This window comes from Stenella coeruleoalba (assembly GCF_951394435.1).
Source record: "Stenella coeruleoalba genome assembly, chromosome: 2".
In the NCBI taxonomy this organism is placed as follows: Eukaryota; Metazoa; Chordata; class Mammalia; order Artiodactyla; family Delphinidae; genus Stenella; species Stenella coeruleoalba.
In genome coordinates, this window is record NC_137147.1 from 149,584,597 (window position 1) to 149,597,226 (window position 12,630).

The 12,630-nt window shown below is 34.0% G+C and overlaps 1 protein-coding gene across 11 annotated transcripts in view; it reads right to left on the bottom strand.

Moving 5' to 3' along the window:
- Window positions 1–12,630, bottom strand: part of TCF12 (transcription factor 12) — a 383,172-nt gene that overhangs the window by 43,174 nt on the left and 327,368 nt on the right. For 9 of the 11 annotated variants that reach the window (XM_079912043.1, XM_079912042.1, XM_079912040.1 and 6 more), the window contains 4 exons: window positions 6,679–6,784; window positions 5,508–5,647; window positions 5,084–5,228; window positions 4,360–4,424 (listed from right to left, as the gene is read on the bottom strand). In XM_079912043.1, coding sequence (XP_079768169.1) covers window positions 4,360–4,424; window positions 5,084–5,228; window positions 5,508–5,647; window positions 6,679–6,784 — 456 coding nt within the window. The remainder of the gene's footprint in view (window positions 1–4,359; window positions 4,425–5,083; window positions 5,229–5,507; window positions 5,648–6,678; window positions 6,785–12,630) is intronic. The other 2 variants (XM_079912044.1, XM_079912046.1) reach the window with 1 other exon arrangement.

Sequence of the window (12,630 nt, forward strand, 5' to 3'; positions counted from 1 at the left end):
AGGATATAAGCAGGCTATCAACCCTTATTTTCCCTGATAACTCTGCCATTACAGCGAAATAATCCCTAAGCACGTGAAGGACTGGTGACAACTTCCTTATCTCAAAGAGGAAGTTTATACTTTAGAGTCATTTTCCAATGACTACCTTGCAATGACTAAGCAAAATGATGTCATGTATAAAGTGGGTGTGGGCTCCTAAAAATCACTGTGAAAACAGGAGAAGCAGTACCAAAAGCATATCAACATATAATTTCTGGTGTTTTTATAAAAAGCACCTTCTCCATTTGTATAATAAAAGGTATTTTCTCCACTCACTCATCACATTCCCTGGTTCTATTTTGCCCTAAATTAAAGTGATGACAGACAGAATTGTTACTAATACTTTTCCTGAACTGACAGATAGCCTGGCAAATCACAGGACTTTTTCTTGTCCCTTTTACTTTCATAAAAAGAACATGTATGTGGGAAGGGAGCAACAACATTAAAACAGCAGAATAATACAGCCTTTTAGATCACAGATCATGTCATTAAACTTCACTTCTGCAAATTTATTCTATTACCAAATGACATACAAACTATACTTATTCTATAGAAACTGTTGTGCTACTTTAAGAAATTCTAAACATAAGGCTTTATTTGACAAAGAGCATTCTAAATCAGGAATACATTACTTTTTGTACTTTCTGACCTTAAAGAACCCCTAACATAGATGTTCCAAAGAAAAAAAAGAGAAGGAAAAAAAATCAGTTACTTAAAAAATGGGGATGGGAGTGATTTAGAATCTAGAGCCTAAACACAAAGTAAGAACTCATTCTACATGCAGTCCATGGTCCTCATACTGTTAAGTGACCAATGATGAATAACTCCCAATACCTTCTGCCAGGCTTAAACGGTAATATGCCTCATTTTACTGCAACAAATGAGGCTCCTCCTCCTATCAGTCATGGTCTATTCCAATCAGCAGGGTGCCAATAAGCCAGAAGCTAATGAAAAGGGCTTCAGACAAAAAAGAAACAATGGAGTGCTCCCAAGCCCAACCTTGGAACTGCAAGCCCAATTTTTTAAACACTACAGTGCACATTTCAGTTAATCTTTATTATGCTAATGTTATTGAGTCTAAGGAACAAAGAAACTTATTTCATGAATTACTTTTAAACATCAACTTCCCTGAATTTTCTTTTCTTTTGTTAGAGACTACTGACCATTTAACTATCTAGATTAAAACATACACACACATACACATACACAATACACACACATACACATACTCTCTCCCTTTCCTTTGCTCTGAGGTAGAAATCAAAACATAAATTATCACAAAGAAGTCTGATATAATCAACAAAGTTCAACAGTCTTCTTGTTTGATCTCCTCTAAATTAAAGACCAAGTGTTTTGATATGGTATTAGGCACTGAAATAAACCAGATGTTTCTTCTCTATATAACTCTCCACGGGCACAATCTTAAAGGGTTATTGTCTGGCAGACGTTCAGGGAAACACAGAAATGGCACGAATATCCAGATTCTCCTTTCCCTCTATCTACCCCAGTTTATTATCTAAACTAATGCATAATCCATAGGGCTTTGGGAACTTTGTGTAAATACTTTCATGTACAATTCTCTTTCTAGCTATCCTGAGATTAAGACCACAATTATCCAGGCTTAAACCTAAAATAAAGGAACCTTTGCAAATGTATTATCTGGCCTTACATGTTTAATCACCCAGTATTCTGTGTGCTTTTTAATACATAAACTGAAGAACAAAGGTTGTAACCTCTGTTTCACACATGAAAGACCATCTAAGACATATATCAGACATTTGGGGAGCTATTAGAAATAACTTCTAATGACAATAGCATGGCATTTCTCCATCTAAACCTAGATGCTGTATTTAAAATGTCACATTCTATAGAACTTAAAATTTCAAATACTCATGGTCACCATTTCCAAAGATCTGTAATACCTAACATCAAATTCTGAGACGCATGTCAGACTCTCAAATGTAATCCTCATAAAATTCCTTCTCCTCATCTCTTCTAATCCTTCCTATCCCCAATGTAATTTTTTGTCTGTTTTTCAGGACATTCTAAGAGCACTAAAGTGAATGTGAGTTTGTAATGGAAGTTAGAGAAAGAATGTGTTTGGGGGAGGTGTCTGGTGCAGAGTGGGGCAGGAGATGGATTGAAGGAAGGGATCTGAAGTGTGCAGACTATGGCATGCAGTGATGGAGCAGATGGAATGCATCACCATCAGCTATGACAGAAATGATTTATGGAATGACCTGGCTGCTCCTGCCTAGTAACAACACAGGATGACAGAGCTGAGTTTCCATGACAACCAAAGCCCACCCACTAACTAGATTAAACATTCTCCCCTGGCTTCCACTCACACTGAATTTAGATCTTCTTTTCCAAATGCCAATTGGTTTAGCTAGTATGTTGGTCGTAATATGGCAGAATAGTCAAGGACTTGAACGGTAACTGAAAAGGAGCTTGGAGGACCACTGACAACATCACAAATTCCTGCCTGCCTATCTGCCAAGGATCCTTTATGGAAGTCTTCCTTGAATAAAATAAACAAAAACTTTTGAGAAAAAAGCCCCTGAAATGCAGGTTATACTTTTTTAAGTTGCTTAGTATCGAAAGTTCAAATGTTACTTGTCTTTCTACCTGTGAAGTATCTGCTACTGGATTCTTACAGAATCAGCAGAAGGAACTGGCAAGTCAATCAAATACCTGGGAGGCACTCATTTAATATTATAGAATAATTTTCTTCCAAAGTAGGTCGTTTACATCATGTGGAGTGAGTCCAGAATAAGTGAGACCACTCCCTTTAATCCTCATCAACACCTTGTAAAATAACAGTCACTGTACCACTGTCTTTCTGGAAGTGAAGCTAGTTAGATCAGATCTAATCTAATATCTAGGCTTTACCTTTCCTAGCCTGGTGATCCCTAGGGCAAGTTACTTAATCTTTCTGAGCCAAAGTTACTTAACCTTTTAAACCTTAGTTCCTCATCTGTAACGTGGGAATAATAATGCCAACCTCACAGGGCTTTCTTGAGGATTAAATGAAACGACGCATGTAAATGCTTAGTATAGTGCCTAGCACCTAGTAAGCATACAAATTACAGATGATATTTTTGTGGGTTTTGTTATCATCATCATCATTTTTGTCATGTGATGCAAGACTGAATTCAACAAACATTTACTGAGCTCTATTTTGTGTGAGCCACCACTATGTGGTAGATGAATTTGACTTGGCTTCATTTCTCAAGAAACGTGTACTGCTCTAGAGTAACATTTATTTACAGAAACCATTCACAAAGAGGTTTATCTCTTTAAATTTCAACAGCTGCTTCCTACTACTCACACATTAAGTGGTCTGCCTTTCCCATGAACAGCAGCAAATGTGTTTGACAGAGTTAACTGCACTTCATAGTAAGACATAAGTAAGACAACTCTAAAAATTCTGAGAGGCATATCACTCAGGAGGAAAAAAGGAAGGAAGAAAAAGCCTAAGGAGAAACTTTAGAAAATACAAAGCAGAAGTACCTCTTAAATAATTAGATTTGGAATCTTTATGGACTACCGGTAAATGTTCTCCCAAAAGAGTGGATTTCGTTTCAATGTTTTAAGGATCATATATATTAAAACCGATCACTGCCTTTATTAAAGCAATTCATTGCTTTGTCATTAACATTCTGGTGTGATGTAAACTACTTGCTGAGGAAAATACTATGGGATTCCTTCAAATTAGTTTTACTCATTTTAGCGTGGGTTCTTCAATGAATCTGTTTTTTTCCTTTTTGGAAAGGCTCTCATCTCCTATGTCTTAAATGAATCAGCAGCAGATGCTTATTCTTTCCTTTAAAAAAAATATATAAAATACCTTCCATGTTAGAAAAAAATCCTTATAAAAGCACTTCCTTCTCTGGATCAGAAGAATAACTGAGTTATGTTTCTTGGTTCCACTTGACTTATTTTAATGGGCAACTCACAAAGTATATGTTTAAAACTAATAAACAGATTTAACTATTAACCTCAGTAATCTGTGCTTTAGATTTCAAAATGCCCAAATTTCTTTTTCTTTTCCCTACATCTGTTGCATTAAGACAAAAACAGATATTTAAATGGAAAGTAGAAGGACAGTTCTTGTGGGAATAGGGTGGGAAAGTGTTCTTGTGAATTATTTTAAGGGCAGTACAAATCAATACAAACCGAAAATAGCTCTAAATGAGTAATGAAGTGGTCCTGTTATAACTACACCCTTTAACTATGACGCATACTGCCCACAAAATCTAACCACTGCATTCAGCAGTGTAAAAATCATTCAGCAAAATATGTAAATTCAATACTTACAGATGCCAAAGCTTTTCCAAGTGCATCACCTGTCTGTGAGCTTCCAGCAGCATTTCCTCTGGTTCCTGAATATTTCAAAGAGGAAAACAAATTAAGAAGTTTAGCAGGCAAGGAGGCATGCTTTTTTAGCACTCTGCCATTATTTCAATGGTGTTCTCCATTGTTGTTGCACATCTGTCACAATAAACCTGCAAATACTCTGCATGTGTTGTATTTAGTAAGCTAAAGTAAAGGTGGGTTCCTTACCAGTTTGTACATTAATGAAAATCAGAAAGTTTCTTTTCCTCCTTTCTTTCATTTTTAAACTCAATACTAAAAAATACGTTGAGTCAAAAGGTACAAATTTCCAGTTATAAGTAAGTACTGGGGATGTACATGATAAATATAACTAACACTGCTGTATGTCATTTAGGAAAGTTAAGAGAGTAATCAAGGGTTATCACAAAGAAAAAAAAATTTTCTATTGCTTTAATTTTGTGTCTGTATAAGATAATGAATGCTCACTAAACTTATTGTGATAATCATTTCATGATGTATTTAAGTCAAATCATTACACTGTACACCTTACACTTATACAGCACTATATGTCAATGGTGTATCTCGATAAAGCTGGAAAAAAATATGAAAAGAACAAAAATATATATATATGTATTCAAAAATATGAGATTCACTATAAATCGCCAAATTCAGTTTTAGGGAGTTTTTCCAACCTAAAAAAGCTCACCTAGGATGCTATCTGATCCATTGATGGGAGGGGTGTGTGAGGCAGCAACATAAGGTGAACTGCTGGTACTGGCACGGTGGAAGCTGGACATTGGTGGAAGACTTGTGTTTATGTCTGTTGGTGAAACTGAGTGTGGAGGATAACTCTAAAGAAAGGGGGAAAGAGACATGATCTATTAAATATATTTTCTGAATAATATGCACATATAACTGGGCAACTACTATAACAGGTTAAAAAGAACATCATAAATTAGCAGCTGAAGAGCACTACTCTTGTCATTTACTTTTTCAAAAGGCATGAAGTAAGCCTAGAAGTATTTCAAAATTCAGAAGTTTTGGCAGAATCAAATCTTACACTTGTAATCCAAAAGAAACACAAGTGAGGACAAAGTGTTGCTGCACCCTAGTCATGTGTTACAGCCTACCAAGCGGTCATGTGAATGAAGGCTGCCATAACTACTGGATTGAGACATGTGGGAAGTGGAGGTCCCCAGAATTCCACCAAAACCAGGCTGGCTCATCCCATTTGATGAACTCCAAAGGTCAGAAGAATTGTGGGTCCCATCTAAGACAAAAAGAGAAATATAAAATTTTCCTTAGCCAATATTTTTCTTTTATTTTGATGATGCTATAAAAATTCAAAGGGTACCCTCCAGATAGGTTTTTCTTCCCCTTTCCAACCTAGTCTTACATCTAGTTTTCTTCCCTCCAAACTGTATAGTTACTATGTTAAATGAAGGAAAAAAGCTTTATAGTTAGAGGGAGAAAAAGTAATTGAAACTGTAGTAGGCAGGTCATTATAAAAATCCTCACAAGACCTAAATTCATATCAGGGAGGACAATAAAAATTCCAAATCTGGAGATAGGTTGGATTTAACTTTTGGTTAAATGGTATACCCATATACAAAAAGTTCTTAATCTATAAGCAATGTATATTATACCAAACATTCTTAAACTAGAATAAAGAAGTTTCTCTTACAGAGAACCTAAGTAATGGATAATGACTATATTATAGTCAGCCTTCAAAAGAAATGTGTTAGCAATGACTTCACTCACCAATGTAAAGTCAAGGAACCATTTATGTAGTAATTTATTGCTCCCATAGTCCAAAACCACAGAAGACCAAATAAAAATGATTTGCTAACAAGAATGAAAGGAAGTGCAACACTTTTTCTCTCTTAAAGTCTTATTCTGTTCTATGATATTCACTTTTTATTTGCACTGATAATTCTAGGGGTGATATGAATCTGTAATTTAAACAAGAAACTAAAATTGTTAATAGCTTTTATACATTTAAATCCTAAAATGAGAAAGAGCAGCTTTACTCACTTTTCTCAACTGAAGTCCTTTATAAATTCAATCAATATTAGATGGGCACTCCGATGCTTCGCTGAGTAATCCAACTACATTGCAGTCAGCAATAATTAGCAATAGGAAACTTTAAAACTAAATTTTAATTTGCTTCAGCCAAACATATCTAGATAAAAAATGTCTGAACTTCTATACAGATATTCTCTTTCCTCACAACTTTAAAATATTAGCTAATATACAAGAGAGAACTGTTGTAGTACTTGACAACTATTTGGCAGTACTTACCTTGCATAAAGAAAGTGCTTGCAAACATACTGGTTGGTGGCTTGGGAGATGGATAACTAGGAGATTCACGGTTGAAGTCATCTGAATTTGGGGATGGTGCATATACCTTAAAATTAAACAGGAAATTTAATTAAAATGTAAATGACTGTCATACCACTTATGTAAAATGTGTTACATTTCCTGAAGGGCCTAAAAAGGCCTATCCAATATCTAAAAAGGCCTACCACAAATCCAAACAAACGGCCTAAATCCTCATAAACAACGTCTAACTTGGATATTATCTACCTGTTTGTTTTTAGCTGATTACTAGAGAAAAAACTATTCTAAATATCCCTGTAATGCATCTTTGTGTGACAATTACATCAGGTGGTTGAATAAAGTCACAAATGTTGACTTTGCTTACAAAACACAAATCCATATAGGCTCACGATTCAAAATGTGATAGTGGAAACTAATGTCTTTTGAATACAGCATGAAATAAAATTTGTTTTATTTTATGAATTTGTTCATAAAATCCATTCTTTTCACTGTTACAAGATTTATCAAAATCAAAATGAGTTAGACTAAATGTTACTATTCTTTATGACTATTAAAAGTTAACTGTGAAAGGCACAACACAATTGTTCAGAAACTTCCTTAACTTAGTAGGGTTGGCAAAATTAAACCAAGTTCTGCTCAGGGGTTTTAATTCTTTAATTTCAAGTAGATTTTCAAGTCTGGCACAGCTTTCAGGAAAGGCTCATTTAATCTGTCAGAGCAGTATTAATTTCCTGTGGTAAACCTTTGCTTCAGATAAACAAAGTATGAACATTTTGAATTGGCAAATGGCCAACTCTGTCATTTCTCTGGAAAACTAAATGGGCATCCAAATAACTGTAATAATCAAAACATGATCAAACCATTCTCATGATGACTACTGAAACCAAGAAGGAAGACAAGTAAGTAACACTTAAGGTGATACATGGTCTGTTAAAGTAAAAGTAAACCACGAGTCAGGAAGAATGGAAAGGTGTCCTACTGTGAGCAGTGTATGAAACGTATTTCTTTTGTTTAGTCTGATAAGGGTACAACTATTAAATTTTAATCCAAAATAAAAATTCAAAGTGTTCACTTAACGTGGAAAAAAGTAACTAGCTCAATAAAATTATGGGAGGATGCGTAAAAAAAAGCATCCACATATTTTTTGCATAAGCACAGAAGATTTCTGGAATTACACGTAAGAAACTTAATGGTTACACCTCTGGACTTATAACTGGGGAGGAAGACGTTTGCTTTATGCCTTTCCACACAGTTTGATATTTTTATCAAGTATACATTCCTATGCACTAATAAAAAAGTGGAGGAAGCACACACAGATTAAAATAGGAGCCAATTTTTTATTTACACAAACTGTCATTTATTCTTTCTCTGAGGCATTAACTAACTGTAAAGATTCCTGGCAAATTACCTAACCTTCTGAGGCTCAATTTCCTCATTTGTAAGATGGTGCTAACATTACCTGCATGGGGGGGCAGGGGTTGATGGGAAGATTAGATGAGATAATACACACAAAATGTTTAGGGAATTCCCTGGCGGTCCAATGGTTAGGACCCTGCCCTCTTAATGATGAAGAAACAGGTTTGATCCCTGGTTGGGGAACTAAGATCCCACAAGCCGTGCGGCCAAAACAAAACAAAACAACCTCCCCCCAAAACAAACAAAAAAACAAACAAAACCCACAAAAACAACCTGGATTCCTCAAGATGGCTAAGGCGCACAGAAGGCTCGAAAATGTTTAGCATGGTAACCACTCACTACGTATTAGCTAATAATATCTTTCTAATTCTTATTAAGAGCAGTTACACTGCTACATATTGTGCCTGTTTAGTACTCAAACTGCTATTTCTTATAGTTTTTGTCTGACATCATCCTACTTATATACAGTTCACCCTAGATAAAAGGTTAAAAAGTCAATTTTTAGTCTTCTTGCTAGCCATGCTACTATAAGCACAGGTGTGTCTTTTTAATGGACTGCCTTTCAGGTTAGTTTCCTACTTCTTATATCCCAGAGCAGAAAACACACACTTGTGGTACCTGAAAAGTTTGGGACAAGATATATTCCTAAGAATTACCCAGAAGGATCCTAGATAGGAGATTATGCATTATACATATTAAACATATTTTTCTAGTTCGGTGCTATGACATAAAGACAGAATGAAAGAACTGGATATACACAAATGTGTTTGCAATGTATTAGATAGGCTGATAGGCAGGAAAAGTTTTCAGGAAAGGAATTTTGTACTTTTTTCTTTTAATCAAGTTTCAGCATCAAAATTTAGCTTTAGCTAGATGTCCTCTGTCCCCTTTATAATATACAGATTTTTCCCAAACTATGCTGAAACCACAAACAACAAAAACGAGATGTAGAAAGAAAATACAAATGAGAATAAAATTTAGAAGACAGCATTAGAACATGTTTTTGTCACAAATGCTTATTTACTATGTATACCATCACTGATCTGAAAGTATACAATATAAAGTTCTCTAATTCTATCTAGCTTTTAGATTGAAACAGTATGTAAACCTCCCAATGATACTTATGAAAAACTCCAGTTTTGATGTGTCATTTCACACAAAAAATCTACATAATTTGTCAGTTAAAATTTATATATAATCTCCCAATATATATTTCTTTATCCTTATTTCTATTCAATTCACTATATTCCATACAAGATAAACTTACACTTTAAAAATTTTTAAATGTATGCAATTATAAAAGCAAAGAACTTCTGCTGATTTACAAAAGAACTTTTGCTGACTTTACTGATTTACAAATCGCTGTAAATAAAGGAGAATATGCTGATCAGATAATGGTTAATTGATGACTATCATGGAAAGCAAGAAAACCAAGATAAAACACATGAAGAAGAGGCTTGCCTGCTTGCCTACTCGTATGTAAAAATTTTGAAGCTGTATTGAGAACACAGGGCTCATTTTAGGGCAAAGTTGTTTTTAATGTTAGTCTCTATAAATAGACTTTGAAAAAGATAAATGGACTTTTAAAGAATAGATCTTATAAATGAAAATGGTAAAAACTCTAAATTACTATAAGTTTATCATTTATTTACTAACATAAGTTCAAAGTTTTTATCATGATAAAAAAATGTTTTGAAAACCATGGTTCTCAAAGAGGCCCATCTAACAGCATTTCTAACACACGACAAAAAACTTTACTTTTGGTATCTTAACCATAGCTTGCAAAAACATAGATGCAATGTTATGAAGCAGCAGTTGTGCCAGTTGCGATTTTTCAGATCAAAGAGTTCTTGCGGCAAAGCACAACTGATGTGGTCTCAAAGACTTTATTAACTCCAGATGTAGGAAAATAGTCAGCCAATTCCACAAAAAGAGCAAGTCTCTTTTAGTTACAATCAGTACTGGCCACAAATTAAAACCAGACTGCTTATGTCATCTGATCACCTGCACATAGATGCCAGTTTTTTCCTAGTTAATGATCTAATCACACATTTAAATCTTAAATATGATTTTGTATCATAACAAACAAAATTAAGAGAAAGGAATATGTGTGCTTAAGGTGATTAAAATCTACCAGGAGTCACACTATTTTAAAAAGAAACAGAAAAAGTACAATTAAGTAATTTAAGATGTTCTATTGAAATGTGGTAATTAGAAATTTTCTTTAGAATTCTAGCCTCCATTTCAGAATGTCAGGTTCAAAGTAGGTATCATGTGGGAATGTCCTTCTTTCTCAAGTACTTAATTTTTCTCCTCCAGGAATGGAAAAGAGAGAAATTTTGAGTGTTGGGTGAACAGAACCATAACATTTACCTCAACTTAAACGAATATAACTGAAAATCTAACAGATACCTCTCCTTTCATTGTTAAGTATGTTTGAAAAGAATAAATTCACAGTAATATCTCTACTGTCCTCATCCCATCAACCCAAACTTACTTTTTAAGAGTGACAGAGTACTTCAGGGATGAATATTTACATTACTCTATACAGTGATTACACAATTATCCTTGGAATGTTTTAGCTCATAAAACCAATTGGAGTCAAGTTAGCAAAAACATTCCTTTTTTTCCTGCTTGGGTGATTCAGTTTAGTCATATGGATCACCCCAATTCAGGGCAGTCCACTCTGTTTAGCTTTAGAGGCTGGAGGTGTGCACTGTGCTCTTGATTTCAGTGCATCCTTCCTGTAATTAATATTGGAAACATCTCTGCAAGGCAGAAAGGCATGATTTTCTGACAGTTGTTCAGCAAAGATGAAAAAAAGTAGAAGCTTCTGCTAAAAAGATATTTTTTTCTTTTTATCTTATCACATCCAGTGATGAATTAAAAGATGATGCCATTCCCTATGTTTTTAAAAATAGATCCAAAGCCTGTGTGGTACCCGATATCTTTAAATGTTCTAAATGATGAGGAAATGAATTGGGAAATTTCTTTAGTATGTGACAATAGCTCGCTAGATATCTTAATTAAGATACACTTCCACAGAAAATGAGAGGAATGCTTTAGACGGGCACTGTCCAATAGGTTTCTGTAATAATGGAAATGTTCTGTATCTGAAAAGACAGTAATGTACCTTTGTCTGTACAATACAGGAGATACATGTGACTACTGAACACTTGAGATGTGGACAGTACAAGTGAGAAACTGAATTTTTAATTTTAATTTAATTAATTTAAATAGTCATTTGTGGCTACAGGTTACTATATTGAACAATACAGGATGAAATCACATATTGAACAATACAGGATGAAATCACTCTTCCTTACCCACGAGTTTAAAATTAGATAAATTATTTTGAAAGAAATATTCTAGGAGTCTCATAAACTCCAAAGGCTATGAAACGAAAACCAAAACTCTTAAACATTTTGGGAACACCTTTATCTAATTTGGAAAGAAGAAAGACGGAGAAGCTTATAAATTTTCCTGAACATGCTCTAACACAGAAATTATTACCGATATTTCATTATGTTTAGGCTTCTATTAGCGCTTTTGTCAAGATGGTTTGACTAGCAGTTCTCTTTAAGTTCCAATATGTTAAATACCATTAAACACTTTAATGCTAACATTAAACCTCCAATGTGTGAAAAGTTTATGCTAATAGCATAAATCATCTCCAGCATAATCTTTATCAACTTACCAAAATAATAAAGCAAAACAAAATCATTTGGCTAATTTACCCTACCATCATAATTTTAAAATAAAAATGTGATACTATATTCAGGAGCATACACTTAATTTATCTCATTTTATGTAACTATATTTTGTATTAAGCAATAAAAATTTTTCAAGATCTAGCTGAGTATCTAAAACCTGACAACTAACAAACAAACAAAACAGTTCAGGTCACTGGAAAAAAAGAAAACCCCAACCCAACTCAAATTCTAGCTTTAAAATCTAATTAAACCTCTGGGCCACTGATTTTAAAAGCAGGCACATTTAAGGGTCAACACTCAAAAACTAAGAAAGAAAAACTAGGTAATTATTATAAGAATTTTTTAGTTACTGCTGGTCAACCTATGCAAGTTTCATACACAATAATATACATAAACAGTTTCCTTCTACCGCTGCATTTTGTGGGACCTGAATTTACTAAAAAGAGGCTGCTTAAAAAAGAGTAAGTAAAATTTCTGCTTTAAATAATTGGACTCATTGAGATAAGAGTGCTAAGTAAGTAAGAGTTAAAGAAATTTTAGATTAAGAAATTTAACTAAATTTAAATTTAGTTAAATTTAAATTTAACTAAAAGTTAAAGAAATTTCCTAAAAACTATTCCCTATTGATTTTTCTGATCATTTTGGATCCACTGTTTTCTATGCATACTGACCTTATGCATAAACTTAGAGAAAAAGCATATCTTTAACATAAATGTCAAAATCTTAAAGTTTCTGAAATTCAGGGCTTCCCACTTTCCTGGTTCTTTCTTTAATCAAAATTAAA